This window comes from Sorex fumeus, unplaced genomic scaffold (assembly GCF_029834395.1).
Source record: "Sorex fumeus unplaced genomic scaffold, SorFum_2.1 ptg000079l, whole genome shotgun sequence".
Classification (NCBI taxonomy): Eukaryota; Metazoa; Chordata; class Mammalia; order Eulipotyphla; family Soricidae; genus Sorex; species Sorex fumeus.
Window position 1 is genome coordinate 3,205,244 of NW_026606136.1, and position 22,406 is coordinate 3,227,649.

Here is a 22,406-nt window from a genome sequence, read left to right on the forward strand (position 1 = left end):
TATACACACAAAGAAAAGAGAATATGTGTGCAACAAATATACGTGTGTATGAGTTTGAATATCTCCTCTCAAGTACACTCTTTATTGTAACTCAGTATGGTAAAATATGATATACCTTTAAGCTTATTTTTTCTAGAAAACAGTCAAGAATCCAGAAATATGTTAAATACAAAAACTTCTGAGGAACAGAATGGAGCTGACTTTCATTCTGTATTTTAAACACTTCAGCTGCTGCCATTGGTGTTGATGGTGATTGTTGGTGGTATAGGTCGGAGTGGTAGTGCTGGTGGTTTTGGTGTAGGTGTTAGTGGTGGGGTGTTGTTGGTAGTGGTATTTGTGCTGGTGGTGGTGGTGCTGGAGGTGCGGATGTTTGTGGTGTTGGTAGGGGTGGCATGGCTAAGGGTATTAGTGGTGTTGGTGGTATCAGTGGTGTTTGTGGGGTAGTGGTATTAGTGGATGTGGGGGTGTCGGAGATAATACGGTATTTTGGAGAGACCACTCCAGGCAGTGCGTAGGGCCCAGGATCACTCTGGGTGGTGGTGACCCCATAGTGCTCAGAGACCATATATCACTTTGGGTGTTTTTCTTTATTCTCTTTCAAAGGTTGATGTGAAAACACATGTTGCTTTTATAACCAAAACAACTGGTCTTTGAACATAAGATTTTAAAATAAGGACCAAGAGCTTTATAGCTGATCTACAGACTCAAATTCTAACATTAAATAAGCAAGCCAATGCTCAATAGTACTTATCTGCACCTCATGTGTCTGGGGCCGATAACCATAACTCTGAGCTTGGACTGTCATTTTCTTGGACTGTGTCTGGGAGAAACAGGACATGATTAAGGATGAACACATCATGCTTGCTCGTTTGCTTTCCCCAGTGCAGGTGAGCTGTCACAATTTGCGTGCACAGCAAGCAGAGGTTAAAAGGCTGTCATGCTTTATCTATGCAGATACAGTTATTATATTCCATAGCTGTGGGGCAGGGCTTCCCAAATCAGTGTGTGCCAAAAAAGTACAGAAACAGTAATACTGTCACAGATAAAAACAGAGACTCAATAGTTCTAAAGCTATCACCAAGATAAATGGAATTTTAAAATTAAATGGCGATCACCCTTGTCAAATTGAGAAGCCTGAGAATGCACATATTTTAACTGCACAACCTGCTGGGAAATGGAGTTATTTTCATGTTGCTGCCTTCTTCATTTTCCAGCTGTAAAAAAGGATTCTTAGAAATAATAGTACGTAGAGTTGTAAGAACTTAAATTTTTTTGTTTCTAAATACTTTGGGGCATATATTCCACCCTTGGTTCTGCACAGACCTGCCAACTAAAATGTCCTACAATAATCACATTATTATTTGAATTGCTTTGAGAAACATAAGAAAGGAATAATGTCAAAGGATAATTATCATAAGATGACTGCTTGCTAGAGAAATTTTAGGGTAAATTTCTGAATCATCAAGTTTATACCTTTTTCTATGCACTATAAAAAAAGTAACAATAACAACATAATTCCTTGATTCTTTTTTAAAAAGCCAAAATACTGTGGTGTTTGAAACAATAACTACTGTGAATAATGTTTTATTATTATTGATTTATTATTCATTTTTATTTTGCTGTGAGCTGAAAACTTTGCAATTTAAGCCAACAAAATACTACTAAAGCATTTTGTTTTTAAAAATTGTTATTTCTAAAATGATATCAAGATAATTTGGTTTCTGAAAAGTGCACATTGATAGTTGTCTATTTATTAGAAATTAACTATTTCTAACAAAGAGATAAATATTCCAACATAGGAAAAAGAAAAGCTTGTTGCTGCAATCTGTAAATACTCTTCAGAAAATGCTTAAATAAGACCCTCTCTTTTGCTTTCCATGACCATCGAAAGGACAAACAACATCTTTGCAAGTTTCATATCTAAATCGTTCCAGGAGGCAAACTCCATGAAAGGATTGACCCTGCTCCTTGTGTGCCTCCTTTGACCACACAACAAAAAACATGGTAGCCCCCTCAGCATGTCTAGAAGAAAAGATGGATAAACGGACTTGAGAAATGTTCTTTAACCCATAATTTTTCTCAAAACCCTTAAAAAAACAATCAGCTGAAGTCACCAAATGATGCAGTGAAAGATGATTTTAGCATACTTCATTGATATGCTTTGAGACAGGAATCATTCTACGCAAATCCCCACAACAGTAAAGAAAGCTGTTACTTTGCCATTGCCCCCAAAGCAACAGCTGTCAAAGAGAAAGCTGTGACATCATTAAAGCTGGGAAAAGACAACTAAACTAGATGGATGGAGCAGAGTTTGTTTTACCTCCTTCTTCTAAATTTTAACTACAGAGGCTGACTTATTACATTTCACATCACTTAGAATTTCTAGAATTAAATATGGGTCAACAATCACTAAATACATCAACAAGTGACACTCATTGAAATAAATCATAGCAAATGGCCAGCATATTATTAGCTACTGTGACGCTACCACTGCTTTCATAAATAAAAAATGAGAATTAAACTTTCATAGCAAAATATTTCACCAGACTAGACTGCAAATTTTGACACAGTCAATTAATCATTGTAAAAATCAAATGAGGCTCAGTCGGCTCTGGTCAGAAAGCTCATTAGTCTATTAAAATTATACCTTTGCCAGGACATCATGATTCCTTTTACTGATAAATATCTGCTATTTACAGAAAAGATTGTGCAATATTTTTCACTTTATCCAATGAATGGAAGTGTTTAAAAGTGATACATTTTTTAATCAATTGTAAGCAACAGATGACTTTAGGAAAAGAAATTTGAAAATTATAATTACTTTAAGGATGATGCCTACAAATGGAAATTGGCCAATTTATTTAGACACTTTTCCCATCTTTTACAAAGTAAAATAATTTTTCCAAAATAAAGGATGGAATATATCTTATATTCCAAACCAGAAAAATCCCTAATTAAAATTTTATCCTAAAATTTTAGAATTTAAAATTTATTAGCAAAATATATTTTACTGAAATTGAAACTAAAAGCAAATGTTACATGAATACCTTCTCATCAATTTGTGTAATCTTGTGTGATGATTACTCCAAATTCCCTTTTCTATGTAAATGTGTAGGCTATGTTTCTCATCAGTTATAAATTATTTTATTCTTCCTAAAAATGTTGGATCCCATCCCTTCTATTTGGAAAGTTAAAACTATGATTTCATTTCTATAGGTTTTATTTTCATTTTCTTGTTTTGTGGAGGGGCGGGGCTTGGAGGAGTTGGTTTTGGGGCCACACCCAGTGGTGCTCAAGGCGTAGTTTGGCCTTGATGCTCAGGGATTATTTCTGGAAGCCTCAGGGGACCATATGGGGAGCAGCAGATGGAACCTGGGCTGGTGACATACAGGGTAAGTACCATTGCTATACTATCATCATAATCATCATACTATCGCTTACTATCTCAGCTCCTTAACATATTTTCTTTTCATTATTCTAAACGAAACCATAAATGAAACTTCTGATGCTGATAAACTGTGGTGTTGTGGTGTTGAAACTATGTGCACAGGAAACCGACATTAATAATACTGTAAATCATAGTACCTCAATCAATGTGGGGAAGAAAATTGTTTTAAAAGGAGTTGGGGGCGGCCGCATGGGAGCCTTGTGGAGAGCAGGTCTGAGCTGGGGGTGGGGGGCGCGATGGGTACCTCATGGGATAGGGGGCGTTCCGGCCTGTCCTTCACGCCCTACCGAGGTCACCGGTTGCCCCCCACGAGCGGCTCTCCGGCACGGCCATGACTCCAGAGCACAGAAACCAATCTCTTAATTATCTGACTCTCAGTAGAAATACTTCCAGGGTTAATAAATAAAATAGTAGAAATCCAAAACTGCGCGGCCGCAATAGCGGCCGCATGACATCATTTAATTCTTGAACCCAGCTGTAGAAAGCAGATCATTTCACAATGCTTTTTCAGCACGGCTGATTTGGGGGGGAGGGGTAAAGTCTAAATAATAATGGTGCAACTTTTATCGAAACAATGAAGCTAGTCAAAGTAGACAGAGTGTTAACTAGAATTCATCTGCCCCACAGACATGGGGGGTGGGGGAGGTTATTGGGGTTCTTCGTGGTGAAAAATAAGTATTGGTAAAGGGAAATGTGATTGATATTGCATGACCGAGACCTAAACCTGAAAGCTTTGTAACTTTTCCCACAGCGATTCAATAAATAAATTAAAAAAAAAAAAAAGGAGTTGGGGGGGGGGCAGAGCAATAGTACAGCAGGTAGGACGTTTGCCTTGTATGCTGCTTGACCCCAGCATCCCTTATGGTACCCTGAGCATCACCATGAGTAACTCCTGAGTCAGGAGGAATCCCTGAGTATTGACGATGTAACCCCCCCCCCAAAAAAAAAACAAAGGAGTTTGGAAAGGCAGATTAACACTGATAAAAATGTAGTTCAGAGGGCTGGAGTACAGTAAGTAGGGTGTTTGTTTTGCAGGTGGTCAAATGGGATTTGATCCCTAGCATCACATGTGGTCCCCAAAGCACCAACAGGTATAATTCCTGAGTGCAGAGACAGGAGTAACCCATGAGCATTAATGAGTGTGTCTGCCCCCACAAAAAGAAGAAAAGAAAAGAAAAGACCCTCTAAAAATTTGTCACTGTCACTGTCCTCCCCTTGTTCATCAATTTGCTCGAGCAGGCACCAGTAACGTCTCCATTTTGAGACTTATTGTTACTATTTCTGGCATATCAAATACATCACGGGTAGCTTGCCAGGCTTTGCCGTGCGGGCGAAATACTCTCGGTAGCTTGCCAGGCTCTCCGAGAGGAATGGAGGAATCAAACCTGGGTCAGCCACGTGCAAGGCAAACGCCCTATGCACTTGTGCTATCGCTCCAGCCCCTCTAACAAGAATAATTAAAAAAATAATAAAATATAGTTTATCACTGCCCTAAGATAACTATAGAGTCACACAGCTACCAAGAACTAGGCTTTTGGTACATTTGAATAGAAAGGGTGGGCAAGAGAGAGCTCTCAATAGACCGAGCACAGGAGCCCAGATTCTACCCCCACAACACATGTTCCCTCAGAATTGCCAACTGCGACTCAAATCAAAAACAAACAAAACAAAACAAAACAAACAAGAAAAAAGAATAGAAGGAGGAACAAAAGAAAATTGGAAACTAGAAAGTCAAAAGACAACTGATGACTAAGAAAATCAAATCTTCAGGAGGCAAAGTGAGCCAGTAAGAAGCAGATAATAAATACAGTGCAGAAACTCAGAAGGGCTCATGCACTGGTACCTCCAGTTGGATTGGGCTGGGAAGTAAAGGCTGGAGGGCTGCCTGGAAGCTGCCGAAGAAGCAGGCAGGTATCCTGATTCTCTCCACATTCTATGAAGCGAAGTAGCTCCCCTAGAAAACCTAGAATATCCCCCTCACTCCCCGCATCTTCCCCGCCTCCCTGATGTTACAAAACCAACCTGCACAAGACCGCTTTCCAACAAGCCATGGCCAGTCTCAAGCTGAAGCTGGGCTCTTTGAGAGACAATATAACCAATCTATTTTAGGGTAAACAGCATGGCCTACTCAGAGCAAACTCCCTTCAGTTAGTAAACGGTACTTTCTTGATGCTGAAAGGCTTTATGGCCTTAACTCATCTCTCAACGTAATCAGGGTTTAGAATTGCATGATCTATAGGGTAAAACCAATGAAAGCAGGGGTCCTTTGATACTAAATCAGTAAATCCATATATTGGTTAATCAAAGCCAGCGATTGTACTTGTATCTGACTTGGAGCTCCTGTTAAAAAGTGGCACCACTGGGCGGGAGTGATAGTACAAGCAGGGCATCAGCCTTGCAGATGGCCAAGCCGGATTCAGTCCCTGACATAACATCCCATATGGTCCTCCAACAACTAGCAGGAGTAATTCCTGAGTGCAGAGCCAAGAGTAACTCCTGAGCATGGCTGGTTGTGGCCCCAACGCAAAAAACAACACAAAGACATGGCATCACTAAACTGGTGGCTAAAGCACACCATAGTGACTACTTCCGTTAAATTAATTACAAGGATGAAAAGATTCTTGCTTTGTACACTGAGAAAATGGTACTTACCTTACTATTACTAAACATCTATCTTTGGCATAATCTGATTCACACTAAAATGTGGAACAAAATGGAAATGTTATCAAGCCTACTCTTCTCAGCAAGTAATAATTAATCCAGTGGCATACAATAATGACTGTATCTTTCCAAAACTATAGCTACTTTGATGCCTATCACTGCTGACCAAGCAAAGCTCAATGGATTAATTTTGAGCCACTGAGCAACTAACTCAAGTTGCCAAGCATGGGGTGGTAATGATCCAGTCAGTTTCAGAGTGAGGAGGTGACCTGGGCTCCAAGACCCTGCCCTCAGCTCACTAACTCAATTAAAAGACCCACCAGCAATCACTATTCACACAGACAAAATCAAAAAGAAGAAAAGGACCTTTTCAGCAATGCAAATGGAAAAATAAGATAACTCTCTTACAATATGCTTTAATCACAAATTATCTGAGGCTCTACATATCTAGGTAATAATGTTTTTAAAATTACTCCTCAGGAGAAATGAGTTCAAAACTAAAAATGTAAAGACTAATCAATTTCCTTTTGCCTTACAATTTTCTTCTAGCTGATAAAGAAAAATCCATAGTAACAAGATAACAGTTCATGCATTTATACATTTTCTTCTATAGACATCTCCAGCCCTTAGAAAGTATATTATTTGTAGTCATGCCCATCTGACATTTTCCATTTTACTCAAAAGATTTTATGGTTTGGTATTAGAGCAATATACAAATTTGACAGCTTGCAATAGGATCTAGTCTCTGCAGCAAATCATTGTGACAGTTAAGTTCTATGCAGCTACTAATGTACATTTTTTTTAATATTGCACTTATTTTCAAATCTTTCAAAGTTAGGGACATGTGGATGTTGAAATCTGAAAGAATGTGATGAACGGGTCAAAGAGATAGTATTAGGGGTAAGGAGCTTGCTTGCATGTCACTAGTTCGGTCCTGGGTACTGCATATGGTCTCCTGAGCATTTGCTGGGATTGATCCTTGAGTACTGAGCACTACTGAGTATGGCCCCAAAATAAACACACAAACAAAAAAATCCTTTCACAAAAGAAATGATTATTAAAACCCAAAAACACCCCACAGAATCATGATCACAATCACGACCATCCTGTTGTTCGTCGATTGCCTCGAGCAGACCCCAGTAATGTCTCCTTCGTCCTAGCCTTGAGATTTAAAGCTCATTCAGGGTTAGGAGAATGAGACCCATCATTGTTGCTGGTATTTGGCATATTGGATACGCCACGAGGAGTTTGCCAGACTCTGCCGTGTGGGCAGGTTACATTCAGTAGCCTGCCAGTTTGTCCAGAGTAGGAATGAGATAATAAGATGTCTGGGAGCTGGGTTTTATAGTCTCTGGGTCTTGGCCGTTGATGAGATTACATGGCACCAGGGCGCCAGTTGGTGGGTATGACCCCTGCCTACTGGAAGATGGAGGATCTGGGTGGAGGATGCTCAACCCCGATTCAAGCAGGCTTGGAGATCTCAGCGCCGGCGAGGAGAGCCAGGCACGGGGTCAGGAGACTCTGCCGGGGCTGAGTCTATAAAACCCAGCTCCCGGAAGAGAACAGCGCAGAGCCTCCTGCCCTCACGCCTGGTTGTCCTCGCTGGGGCCCCTTGGAGGGGAGCGGGTTGAGTTTCCCTCCCCGCCCCGACCAGGGCTCCAGCAGCCGAAGACCTCCAGAACCAGCCACCACCATGCTGAGACCACTCTCCACACGCATGAAGGTACCGGCAGAGGAGCAAAGGCATGCGGGTCCCAGGGCTGAGATCTCACCCCAGAGAAAAGAAGAAAATATTTGCCTATGATTTACCTGACAACAAATATCAATATCTATAAAGTACTTGAACAAAACAACCCTATTCAAAAATGGGGAGAAAAGATGAACAGAAGCCTTCTCAAACACTTGGGCTGGAACAATAGCACAGCAGGTAGGGAGTTTGCCTTGCACTTGATCAACCAGGGTTCAATTCCCAGCATCCCATATGGTCCCCTGAGCACCACCAGGAGTAATTCCTGAGTGCACAGGCCAGGAATAGCCACTGTGCATCGCTGGTTGTGACCCAAAAAGAAAAAGAAAGCAAAGCTGTGGTGGCCAGAACAATAGTTACAGAAGGGAGGGCACTTGCCTTGCACATAGCCAACCCAGGTTCACTCCCTGGGACCCCATATTGTCTCTTGAGTTCGACCATAGTGATCCTTCAGTGCAGAACCAGAAATAAGCACTGCTAGGTATGACCACTCCCCCCCAAAAAAAACAAAAGAAAAATCATTTAAAAAACAAAGTTGTTCTCTAACCATTGTTGTAGCATTAATAAACAGACTTCAAAGTGGTCTTAAAGCAAGAGCAGGAAAGGAAGTCAGTTCTCTCTCTCTCTCTCTCTCTCTCTCTCTCTCTCTCTCTCTCTCTCTCTCATTTTTGTATTTAATATACCAGATAACATAAGCTACCTACCAAGAGAACACCTCCTTCTTGTAAGGAATAGGAAGCCTGAGTGGATTTTTCCCTATGATTCAGCTTTTCAGATGGGATACCATAGTGAAACCACTCTATTTTCAGAATTGATGTACCTTTCAAAACTATAATCTTTGGCTTTCAAGTTCACTATTATTTGCCTTCAGGTACAAATTTTAAAGTGTATAGAGGCTTCTAAGCAGAGAGTTGGTCTCAGCCAGATACTGAAAGGCGGGTAGTTCAGTCATCACTGCAGTGTAAATTCCTTTTCAAAATAATGCTCTTCACTCAGAAAACACTTGTGCTTGTGTTTGGTTCACTTGACAAATACAAATGCCTGAGGTCAACTTCAGATATTTTAAAATCCATTTCTCCCTCTATTTGATGGCAGAAATAGAATTTCAAATGTAAAAATCCTAGGAAAATCTATAGCTATAAAGCCAAAGTCAGGAGGAGGGAGGGATGTGTGATAATTGAAACACAATCACCAATCACCTCCCAAGGTGAGGAGGGTGCAGGAACATTGCAGAGCAATGAATTTTTTGCTCTTGTCACCACGTTAGCACTCTTGTAACCACAATACCTAAACATTGCAAGTTACACACACACACACAACCTTAATTTTAAAAAAAGAACACCACCAAGACTGGTACAAAATGACAGCAGTCAAGAGAGATTTTTTTTATACATGTAATTTAAGATATAAATATTCTTATAACATTTTTGAGAATATTTTTTACAAATAAAAAATTGTTTAAAACTATCTTGGAATATACCCCAAGGACCAAGAATAAAATGTAGAAAAAAAAAAAACAATTGAGTTCCTACATTCATTGCAGCACTAGTGATAGATATGATCTTGTAAATATGTGTAAGAGACCATTATAAACCGTATTGCAAACTACAGACTCTTAATCAATTCAAAAACAGAAAAATTAAATAAAACTTATAGTGGCATTTACAGCTTGCTGTAACTTTTTAAAATTTCATATAATGTAAAAACTTGCCCTGTTTGCCTTATTTAGACAAATTCCACAGATCTTTAATTTAATCTCAAGAAGTGATCAACAAATGCAATAAACATTTATGGTAGATGTATGTACCAAAGAACTAAAATTCATAGGATTCACAGGGTTTTATTCCATTTGCTTTTGTATATGATTTTTTTTAAAAAAAAGTTCATCCCCTATGAAAGAGTAAGTGCTAATAATGAAGAGTCTTGATTCGGGTTTTTTGTTTTTATGTTCTTCCCTTAAATTTGGCAATCTACTCTCTGATGGAGTCTTCAAGTGATCATTTATTAAAAGTTATTGCTTGATTTATCTAAATTACTATCCTGAATTATTTTTATAGACTTTATCTATATTCCTTTTACCTACTGTGGAAACAACAACAAAAAAAAATTCTCAAGTGCATATGTATCATGTCTCTTCTTTTCCTGTATTCTCATCATTGTACATTTTGATCCTCTTACAGATATTCAGGTATTAGTAGGATCGACCTACTAAGAGAAGATGTCAGAAAAAAGAAAGGCAAATCATTCTGCATCGTTTTTTCTTCGTCTCCTCAAACATGGCAGTAGCCTGTAATTCAAAACCACCCCTAAAAAGGCTATTTCCAAACCCTTGGCCCTAGGAATTTGGCCAGACCCATTCAATTGGAAAGTTGAAAATAGCCTTTAGATCCACCAAATGCTTTTTCCTCCTGGGTGCCAATGTTCTGATGTTCTATGAAGAACAGAAGAAGTGTTGGAGGACCTGAAGAAAGGGCTGAAATGATAGGTCTTGCCACAAGGATAAATTTTCCCATCCTGAGTTCATTCATTCAGAAGAAAAAATTCATTCTGAATGTGTCGGTGAGAAAAATACCAAGAGAGGTAGAAATGGCACTAAAATTCTGAAGGATACTTAAACTGCAAAAGAAAATTATTCTTCCTTTTGAATATGACTTCGGAAATGGCCTATTCAGATACCTTCAGCCATTTCGTTCCTATAAAAAGATGACTCTATTTAATAAACTGGTGTTTTAAAATATAACCTGTAGCATTTTTTAGCTGGGGCAGCGATTACTTTAATAACCCCAATATCACTATTCTACACAAGTCTAAATTTTAAAAAAGAACAAATGAACAGGACAGAGTCCTCCATCTAGCCAAATACTTTCTGCTCTAAAATTTACTTTTTAAAAAGAGACGAATTTACTAAAGTTTTTTTTTTCCAAATTGTCAGCCACAGAAACCAACTACAATATCTTGAAAATAAGTCAAACCACCACCGTTGCCATTAAATTATACATACGTAATGAGCAGAGGCCCCAACAGTACTGTGACAAAACAAGGTGGATGAATAAGATAAAGGTTCTTCATAAAATGCTTAGCACTTTAGAATCAAACTAATCCATGGAAGAGGTTGTTTTCCATTTGCTGTCTCGTTTATCGAAACGGCCAGCGAAAGTTAAAAGAAAAAAATCCGCTCAAGTAAACAAATCCTTTCTTACATACGCTACAAAAATCTTCCTGCACAAATAATTGTACAGGGGGATACTTCAAAAGCTGCAAGTTGAACCTATGAATAAATAAAAGGCTGACAACAATATTACCATAATATTCAAATACTACTGCATAAATTCCAGTATTCCACATTCGAAACGGCGCGCTAATAACGATGAGCACTTTTTAAAATACAGCTTCCACACTGCAGAAGATATTTTAAACCCATGTTTGCCATCAGTCAATCTTTAAGCCTCTTGCTGTTCCTCGCTATTTCTAGTGTTGCTGATTACTTATACAGAACAACACTAACTTGCCCCAAAGGAAAGCAGCTTTTCTACGTGGTTAAAGGAAAAACCGAAAATAAAATTTCTCTGCAATTCAGTACTCTGAATGCGCAGTTGGCAGCACTCGCTGTGCCCAGTTACCATCCCTCGGGCTTTGCACCCTAGCAGGTAGGTATCTTTGTCTCTGCCTCTCTCTGTCTCTGTCTCGCTCTTTCCCTAGGTGGGGGCTGGGCGCACGCGAGGCTCCTGCCGGGGTACAGCGCAACCGACGAAGAAACTGGTGCAGCAGCACCACCTAGTGGGCAGCGGAGAGAGGTTCCGAGTCACCCTCGCAGCTGAAGGAAGGAGCAATCCGTCCTACCTCGGGTCACTCCCAATTTCCAATCCCCAGATGAAAGGAAGTTCATAGGACTAGAATCTCAACCATGAGGGTGAACGCTGCATGTGTAGTCTTAGGCTTGCTGCCATCCTGCTAGGTGCCATGACATACAGAGGTGCCCCGAGTGATACCAAGGGGGCCTTGCTAGAGAGAGCCAGGGGCAGAGACGGCAATGAATTGACCAGGAGACTTTTAAAGGAGGAAACCAAGAAAAGGCACAAAGTATTCAGGACTGTCGGATCAGACCCTCCAGACACAATAATCTGAATGAAGCCCAAATCATAAATAGTGAATAGTAAATCGCTGCCCTTTCCTCTTCCTTTTTGCTGTAAATAACATATTGTGCATGTGCGCACTCCCTTCCCCCGCCTCCTGAAACTCTGTTTTTGTTCTGTTTTTTCTGAGGATGAGTCTCCCAAGCGGTGCTCAGAACTGGGCGGGGAGCGGAGGGGCGGGGGGGCGCTTCTGGTGACTCTGAGCCAACCAGGTTGACAGCTCAGTGTGAGGACTGAAGTTTCAGTGTTGATTGGGCCCAGTGGTGCTGACGATTACACTGGTCATCTGGCAGTGCCCAGGGTCTCCAGAGCTCACCTGGCAATGCTGTGGGACCATGTGGTGCCAGGGATGAAACTTGGACTAGCTAGAAGCATGTGACTTAACCCCTACACTGTATCTCTTAGTCTGATTATTCAATTTCTCTAACAGGTAATACTAAAATAATAAATCAAATTCTATAATTAACAATTAAACAGCAGCAAATATGCATGTTGCCTAACTGTCCTACTTAATGACAAATGCAACTTTCCAAATGTTCTCGGGGATGACAAAAAAAAAATAATAACCCAGATAGAAATTGGTCTCCATTTTCTCTCGGTCTCCATTCTTTCAATCGATATATTCTCTAAAAATAACAAAAATGGAAATTGTCTCTTTATGTGTATGCCTCTGATTTGCATTTACTGGGAATTCTCAAGTGAGAAATATTTTGGTATTTGGCGTTATATGTCTGGTCAAGGATGCTACAATTCTACAAAACACAAAAGTCACAACAAGGAATTATCTTGTCTAAAATGTCAAGAAAGCAAAAATTGTGAAATCTAATCTAGAACATAAGTGCTAAAAGACAGGAACAAAGTCTTACTCAAAGATTTATGCTAAGTGTGTGACAAAGTAAGGCAAATAATTGACAAAATAAATTGACACTGACATCTGTCTAACTCTGAACATCCTGCATCTGTGTGAACAAGGAGGAGGGTGGGCAATCTAACATTCAGAAGAGTTCACTGCAGTTTCCAAAAAATATTGAAACTGACACTAGCAGTACAAAAACACTCTTTAGATTGGCACGGAGTAACATGTTGCCTGAATTTATATCACCCTGAAAAGTCACCACACAAAACCACCACTCTGACTTCTTCCTGGCTTAATGTTCTGAAACTGCAAGAGAACACTAATATCAGAGTATACTGTCAGATAGATAAGGCAACGATTCCTTTACCCTGGAAAAGTGGTTTCACCTTACACATCTGGGAGCATCTGTAAGTTTTATTAATAAAATAGGTCTCTCTGAATCCCATCACTATGGGACACTGAGCGAGACGGGAGCACAAACAATGTGCCATACTAAACTGACCAACAGGATGATGGTGCTCACTGGAGTATTCTCGAAGGGAAAAATCCTCTCGATATTTCCATCTCTCCCTTTCAGACAAATGCATTTTTTAGCGGATTTCCTTTTTTGTAATTTTCTTATTTCAGATCATCACTATGAGCATTTTGATAAGCATCATCCCACGAAACTCTCCATGCATGTAAAATTAGATAAAAGCCTAAGAGTTAATCAAGTGAGCTGCTTTCAAGCAAATATATCAAATGAATATCCATGTCAGTAATAGTTCTACATTACCATTGAAACAGACTTTTAATAATATTAAATTCAGTCAAGACACATCCTTCTAAAGATATCAATTGTTTTAAGAATGTAAGTCATCCTATAATGAATATGTGATATACGTTATAGGAGTGAAGTACAGCACTGTCAAAAAATGATAAGCTTTGCCAATTTCAAGGGCAATTATCAGATTTCTAGACATAAATTCCTAAATAGCATTGAAATGGTCCAAGTAGTACCTCCCACTGACTTACTCAAGCTCTTATGAGGCTGAGACGGGGGACAAAAAAGGAAGCATTCATGGATACATCCTTAAAGGAAGTAGCAAGAACAGTTAGCCCCTAGTTCTGAGACGTGTCGTAACAGAAGTCACCCTTGTAGACAGAACCAAGAGTGATTACTAACTATAATAGTGTCTTATTTACTCATGATAAAAAAAAAACCTGTTGTGTTTTGGGGTCATACCCAGCAATGCTCAGAGGTTATATTGGCTCTTCACTCAGGAATTACTCCTGTCAATGCTTGGAAGACCATATTGGATGCCAGAGATCAAACCCAGATCAGTAGCAAAGCAAATGCCCTATCCACTGTACAATAACTCTGGCCCTGACATTATAAAAAATTTCAATGGAAGATGTTTATTCACTTTTGTCACACAATTTGTTAAGCATAAATTTTTTTAAGATGTAGTGAGTTTATCCTGACTCATAGTCAAAACCATAACCAACGTTTTATGTATATTTCTTATTAGTATCTTTTCAAATGGCTACCAAAGTATAAGATTATAAACTTTCCTATAAAAAATCCCATAATTAAAGAATTTTATTTTCATCCAATCATTCACTGTAAGCTTTAAAAATTCACTTAAATGATCTATGCATTTCTGTCTCAGTTCACCAGACTTACGCTACCACATCCTGAGGACCCTGGTCTAACCACCCAAATCTGCTAACAATAAATATTAGGTCCATTCAGTGAAGGCCATTTCTTATTGATCAAGGGATCTGTACAACAGAAAGAACTTACAATACTAAGTGTATATGCACCTAATGAGGGACCAGCAAAGTACTTAAAACTACTCATAGACTTAAATTACTTAAGCAAAGTACTTAAAACAACTTAAGCAACTTAAGCAAAGTACTTAAAACAACTATTCGTGACTTAAAACAACTATTCATAGAGAAAGACATCGATAGCAACAAAATACTAGTAGGAGACTTCAACACCACTTTATCACCTCTTGATAGATCAACCAGACTCAAGCTTAGCAAGGACATACTTCATCTGAGGGAAACAATGGAAGAAAGGGACTTAGTAGATATATACAGGACACATCATCCTCAAAAAGCTGAATACACATTCTTCTGAAGTGTGCAAGGAACACTCTCCAAGATAGAGCACATGCTGAGCCATAAAACACACCTCCATAAAATTAAGAAGATAGAGACTGTATCAACAATCTTCTCAGACCACAATGTGCTGAAATTAGAAGTAAATCACACACACATACAGAAAACTAAATCAAACACCTTGAAATTAAACAGCTCACTATTGGAGAATGAGTGACTTAGAAAAGAAATCAAAGAGGAAATCAAAAGATTCCTGGAAATGAACAAAAATGAGGACATGAGTTACCAAATCTTATGGGACACAGCAAAAGCTGTGTTAAGAGGAAAGTTTATAGCTCTACAAGCATTCCTCAGGAAGGAGGAGTGAGCCCACATAAGTAACCTAACCTCACAGCTTAAGAGCTTGGAGAAGGACCAACAAAAGGAGCCCAATCCAAACAAGAGGAAGGAAATAATAAAACTCAGAGCAGATTAATAAGATGGAAACCCAAAAAAACAATCCAAAAGATCAATGAAACCAAGAGCTGGTTCTTCGAGAAAATAAATAAGATCGATAAGCCTCTAGCAAAACTCACAAAGAAAGAGAGAAAACTCTCATAAACCAAATCAGAAATGAAAAGGAGTCATTACAACAGAAACTACAGAAATTCAAAGGATACTTAGGGAGTACTTCGAGAAGCTTTATGCCACGAAATATGAAAACCTCAAGGAAATGGATAAATTCCTAGATCCCTATAGCCTTCCAAGGCTGAACCAAGAAGACCTGGAATACCTGAACAGACCTATAACCATCAAGGAAATTGAAACGGTAATAAAAAGTCTCCCCAAGCACAAAAGTCCTGGCCCAGATGGATTCACTAGTGAATTCTTCCAAATTTTTAAAGAGGACTTACTCCCAATCTTCTTTAAGCTTTTCCAAGAAATTGAAGTATCAAAAACACGTCCAGTTTCTATGAAGCAAATATCACTCTGATACCAAAAGCAGACAGAGATACCACAAAGAAAGAGAATTACAGGCCGATATCCCTGATGAACACAGATACAAAGATCCTCAACAAACTATTAGCAAATAGAATCCAATGACTCATTAAAAAGATCATACACCATGACCAAGCAGGATTCATCCCAGGGATGCAAGGAAGGCTTAACATTCGGAAATCGATCAACATAATCCATCATATCAACAAAAGAAAAGATTAAAAAACCAAATGATCATATCAATAGATGCAGAGAAAGCATTTGACAAGATCCAGCACCTGTTTATGATAAAAACCCTCAGCAAAATAGGCATTTAAGGAACTTTCCTCTATATAGTCAAAGCCATCTACCAAAAGCCCATGGCAAGTATCATTCTCAATGGGGAAAAACTAAAAGCCTTCCCTCTAAGATCAGGCACAAGACAAGGTTGGCCACTTTCGCCACTCCTATTCAATATAGTGGAAGTCCTGGCCATTGCAGTTAGGCAAGAGAAAGGTATCAAGGGAATACAGAGGGGAAAGGAAGAGGTCAAACTATCACTATTTGCCAACGATATGATACTATACTTAGAAAACCCTGAAGATTCTACAGAAAAGCTCCTAGAAACAATAGGTCGGTTTAGTCAAGTGGCATGCTACAAAATCAGCACCCAAAAGTCCATGGCTTTCTTATATACAAATAACGAAAGAGAGGAAAGAGACATTTAAAAAAAAAATCCCATTCACAATAGTACCTCAGAAAATCAAGTACCTCGCAATCAGCTTAACCAAAGAGGTGAAGAACCCGTACAAGTAAAATTACAAAACACTACTTCAAGAAATAAAAGAGGACACTAGGAAATGAAGAAACATCCCCTGCTCCTGGATAGGGAGGATTAACATTATCAAAATGGCAATACTGCCCAAAGCACTATACAAATTCAATGCGGTCCCTATCAGGATACCCATGACATTTTTCAAAGAAATAAGACAAAACACTCCATAAATTCATATGGAACAATAAAGCCCCACGAGTAGCTAAAACAGTACTTGGAAAAAAGAAGATGGGTGGCATCACCCTCCCCACCTTCAAACTGTACTACAAGCCAGTAGTAATTAAGACAGCATGGTACTGGGCTAGAAAAAGACCTGCAGACCAATGGAACAGAGTTGAATATTCTGTCACAGACCTCCAAATATATGACCACTTAATCTTTGACAATGGGGCAAGAAATGTGAAGTGGAACAAGGAAAACCTCTTCAACAAGTGGTGCTGGGAAAACTGGATAGCTACCTGCAAAAAAATTAACACTGACCTCTGTCTAATGCCAGGCACAAAAGTCAGATCAAAGTGGATTGAAGACCTCAATATCAGATATGAATCCATAAGGTACATAGAGGAAAATGTAGGCAGAACTCGCCATGAAATTGAAGCTAAAAACATCTTTAAGGATGAAACAGTACTGACCATGCAAGTGGAAGCAAACATAAACAAATGGGACTACATCAAACTAAGAAGCTTCTGCACTTCAAAAGAAACAGTGACCAAAACACAGAAAGAGCCCACAGAAGGGGAAAGAATATTTACCCAATACCCATCTGATAAGGGATTAATATCTAGGATATACAAGACATCAGTAGAATTGTACATGAAAAAAACCTCCAACCCCATCCAAAAATGGGGAGGAAAAAATGAACAGAAGTTTCCTCAAAAAAGAAATACAAATGGCCAAATGGCACATGAAAAAATGCTCCACATCACTAGCCATCAGGGATATGCAAATCAAAACAACAATGAGACATCATCTCACACCACAGTGACTGGCACACATTCAAAAGAACATAAGCAACCAGTGCCAGTGTGGATGTGGGGAAAAAGGAATCCTCTTTCACTGTTGGTGGGAATGCCCACTAGTCCAGCCTTTCTGGAAAACAACATGGACAGTCCTTCAAAAACTAGAAATTTAGCTTCCATATGACCCCACAATACCACTTCTGGGAATATATTCTGAGGATGCAAAAAAGCACAGTAGAAATGACATCTGTACCTATACGTTCGCTGTAGCACTGTTCACAATAGCCAAAATCTGGCAACAACCCAAGTGCCCTAGAACAGATGACTGGTTAAAGAAACTTTGGTACATCTACACAATGGAATATTATGCAGCTGTCAGGAGAGATGAAGTCATGAACTTTGCTTATAAATGGATAGACATGGAAAGTATCATGCTAAGTGAAATGAGTCAGAAAAAAAAAGACAGATATAGAAGGACTGCACTCATTTGTGGAGTATAAAACAATATAACATGAGGCTGACACCTAAGGATAGTAGATACATGGGACAGATAGATTGTTCCATAGCTGGACCTGCCTCATGAGCAAAAGGGAGAAGGCAGCTGGAATAGAGAAGGGATCCCTAAGTAAAAGATGGCTGGAGGAATCGGTCGGGATGGGAGATGAGTGCAGAAAGTAGATAAAGGACCAAAGATGATAAACTCTCAGGGTCTGTATTGCAAACCATAATGCCCAAAAGTAGAGAGAGATTATGGGGAATCATGTCTGCCATGGAAGCAGGGGGAGGGTGGGAAAGGGATATTTGCGGTGGGTAATATGCACTGGTGGAGGGATGGGTGTTTGATCATTGTGTGATTGCAACCCAGACGTGAAAGCTTGTAACTATCTCACGGTGATTCAATAAAATTTAAAAAATATATATTAGGTCCATTAAAGACCATGCTGCTGCTTTGAGCAATGTGAATTTCTTGATGAAGCTCAAAACTAGCAGACTAGCTTCTAAATTCCTGAGACAGCTCCTCTGGCTCCCCTTTGAAAAAGACACAACTAACAAAACAAGCGAGTCAAGTGAAAAGCTAACTGCCACCCAAACTCTCTAAAGTGGAATGACAACAAGTTAAAAATAATATAAACTGAAGAAATTCTAGAGTATTAAGTCCACCTTTAAAACACGCTCCAGTGTTTTAAGGTCATACCATCTAACTTTAGGGAAAATTCTCATTAAATATAAAGTGTAAGGGCCTAAACTAATGATCTGTTGGATCACAATTTAACAGAACTACTTCTATTGTTAAGGTTACTTCAATGTTAAGGACATGAAAGGCCTATCTTTTCAATGAAAAATATTCTTCACAAAGAGAACCAGTGGGAAGACTTTTATAAAAGTTTCTGAACAGGTCAGAAGATAATCAGCCAAAGAGTTGTGCAAACTATTTGACTGATATCTGATTCTTAAGTGAGAAAATCCCTGGGTAATATTAAAGATTTTATATTTTTCTGAAAGTCTCTTCTTGGTGATGGGTTGATAAAACCAGGTCAGATGTATTTTTCCAAGTCAAAAACCCAACCAAAGAGAGCCAAGACAGGAAAGAACTAAACATTTAAAAGAAATAGCTGGGAAGCTCAGATCCACTACTTACAAACCTTAACAGATATATTATACTTTGAAAATTCACATGAATCTAGGAAATCTAGCATTACTTTGTTTTGTGTCAAAAAGAACTTAATGGTGTTTATATGCACATTTACAATGCAAATTTAGGGCTAAATTTAGACTTTAAAAAATAAAATGAAGCTAGGAATATAAATATTGTGGAAATGTGTACATCCAAAGAAATATTTAAAGATTTAAATTAACACTACAAATAAAAAAAGAGTTTCGCCACTCACCAATTTTAACCTCTGTAAAGGTATTCTGTCTACATCTATCTGCGATCTTTCTGGGACATTAGTGAATCGAACTTCGGGAACTGCAACTGCACACATGACATGAGCCCACCTGCAGAAAAGGAAACATTAGACGAAAGTTCCCTAAACTTGCATACCTTCATTCTTCAGTTTGGGAGTGCCAACTCTCACAGATGGAAAGAACCAACAGGATGAAAACAAAAGTCTAACTCCATCACAGATTCTGAATTTGAAACTTATTAACAGATACCTGGATATAGTCAGAATTGCACTTGTCTATCACAGTGACAGAAAGAATCAGGTGTTGATCAAAGATTCACTCTAAGCAAAATACATGTATCTTAACTTTATTCAATCTGCAAAATACTGAGATGTACACTATTTCATCTGATATTGAAATATAAGGATATTTAATAGACCTTAGTCAACCAATACAAGGAAAAAAGATTAATTCAAATAATAAAAGGCATAAGCTGGGAAATACTATTTAATCGATTTCTTAATATAAATGTCACAAAGCAAATGCATTATTTTACATAATACAAATGTCACTGAACATGATACAAATAAGTTTTCTAAAAAAACAAAATGACTACTGAGTCTTTAAACTGTTTCTCCTACAATCGTAATATGATCAAAGTAACCAAGAGATACAGAGGAGTGAAAATTGATGTGTCCCTTGTTTCCTACTTAAAACCTAGCTTTTCTTTCATATTCTGAAGTGCACAAAAACGATGACAACTACGCCAGGGTAAGTTTCTTGTAAGAGCTAAGCCCAAAACACATTCATTGTTGATTTTTAAAGAGAATTTGAGGAACTATCAATTCATCCATCTACTTTTAAACCAGAGCATATTTATTATCCTCAAACAACATCAGGATGCTTTTGCAGACCACAGGAAGATACTACGAAGCCCACCAGGGCTCTTTCAGATCTAAGTAAGTACTTTAGCTCTATAAGAATTACTTTTACACTTTTTAAAAAATTCCTAGCCCAAAGGTAGAAAAAGTTCTTAGCTTTGTCTTCACTGGAGCAGCTTAAAGCATCTCACAGTTTGCATGACCCATGCTAATATCCTATGACTAGTCAACACTATTTGGTGTAGTAGCAAATCAATTAAAACTCAAAGATACAGATCCCAAATTAAGCAAAAATGCAGTCTCTTCGACTAAACTTCATGTAAGAATGATACATGCCTTTACTCTTCCTTCAAAGCAGTCATGAGCATCTGCATATAAATGTATATGCTGATTCAATTGTTACTTCATATCAGGGGGCCTGACTCCACCAATGGGGACAAGCAGGATGTAAATAAATATATCAATAGTCTATGACCTGGGAAGCAACTGTTCCATTTCAGTCAGGTCCCATTCCACCTTGTTATTGCTACAAACTCATGCACAATCATTTTCCAAGTAAAGACTAAAGTATGGATTTTTCTGCAAAATCTTTCTATTTAAAATTTGGGTCAGGTATGACAATAATAGCTGGAATGATCACTCTGGATAAGATCTAAGGGTTAAAGGTAGGTAAGGGATATTTTTGATAACCTTTCTGTATCAATATCGCAAACCACAATGTCCAAAAGGTCCAAAAGGAGAGAGAGAGAGAGAGAGAGAGAGAGAGAGAGAGAGAGAGAGAAGCACCTGCCATAGAGGCAGGCATAGAGTGGGGGAGGTGGAGGTATGGTAGGAGGGAACCTGGGGACACTGGTGCTGGGAAACGTACACTGATGGAGGGGTGGGTGTTGGAATGCTATGACTAAAATCTAATCATGAGCAGCTTTGTAATGGTCTATCTCACAGTGATTCAATTAAAAAGTTCACTATCACTATCACTCCAGTTCATCAATTTGCTCGAACGGGTGCCAGTAACGTCTCCATTTGTTCCTGTCACATGCTAGTGTAGCCCAATGGTATATTGGGGATTCTTTCAGGGTCAGGGGAATGTGGGCCATCATTGTTACTGTTTTTGGCATATTGAGCACACCACAAGTAACTTGCCAGGCTCTGCCATGCGGGCAGGATATTCTCAGTAGCTTCCCTGGCTCTCCAAGAGGGATGGAGGCTTTGGGGACAGCCTCTAATCACCTTTTACAGGTGTTCCCAGTCAAGCATATATGCAGGTAAGATACCCTCGGTACTCTGCCCGGTTATCTGAGAGTGAGAACTAGACAATAAGAGGTCACGCGGCCACATTTGTGGCCGCATGCTTCCGGGAGCTTGGTTTTATAGTCTCTGGGTCTTGGCTGTTGATGAGGTTACACGGCAGTTGGTGGGTGTAACTGTCTAGCTACTGGAAGATGGGGGATCTGGGTGGAGGAGGCCCAGTCCTGATCCAAGCAGGCTTGGAGATCTCAGCACCGGGTCTGTACACCTGGGTTCCTCTGCCAGTTCCTTCATGTGTGAGGCTCATCCTAGCATGTGGAGAGTGGTCTCAGTATGGCTGTGACTGGGTCCTGGAGGTCTTCAGCTGCTGGGGCTCTGCTCAGGGTGGAAAGGGAAACTCACCCCGCCCTCCTCTAGGGGACCCCGATGAGGACATTTAATTTTAATTAAAAAGTTAAAAATAATAATAAATTTTTTTAAAAAGTCACCAAAAAAATAAAATAAAAATTTGGGTCAAGTTGATTAGTACATCAGTCACAGGACTGGATCTGGCCTGTAAGTACCAGCATGCATGTCTAACTAAATTTATCTACATTCTATTTTCAACAGAATCTACAATTTAATTTGGCCCCATCTTAAATATTACAATGAGGTCATATTCATAAAATTCATGCAAAAACATTTC

General features: G+C 39.0%; 1 protein-coding gene across 1 annotated transcript in view; it reads right to left on the reverse strand.

The window, feature by feature from the left end:
- Positions 1-22,406, reverse strand: part of KDM4C (lysine demethylase 4C) — a 443,969-nt gene that overhangs the window by 121,195 nt on the left and 300,368 nt on the right. The window contains exon 17 of the mRNA XM_056130576.1: positions 19,595-19,703. Coding sequence (XP_055986551.1) covers positions 19,595-19,703 — 109 coding nt within the window. The remainder of the gene's footprint in view (positions 1-19,594; positions 19,704-22,406) is intronic.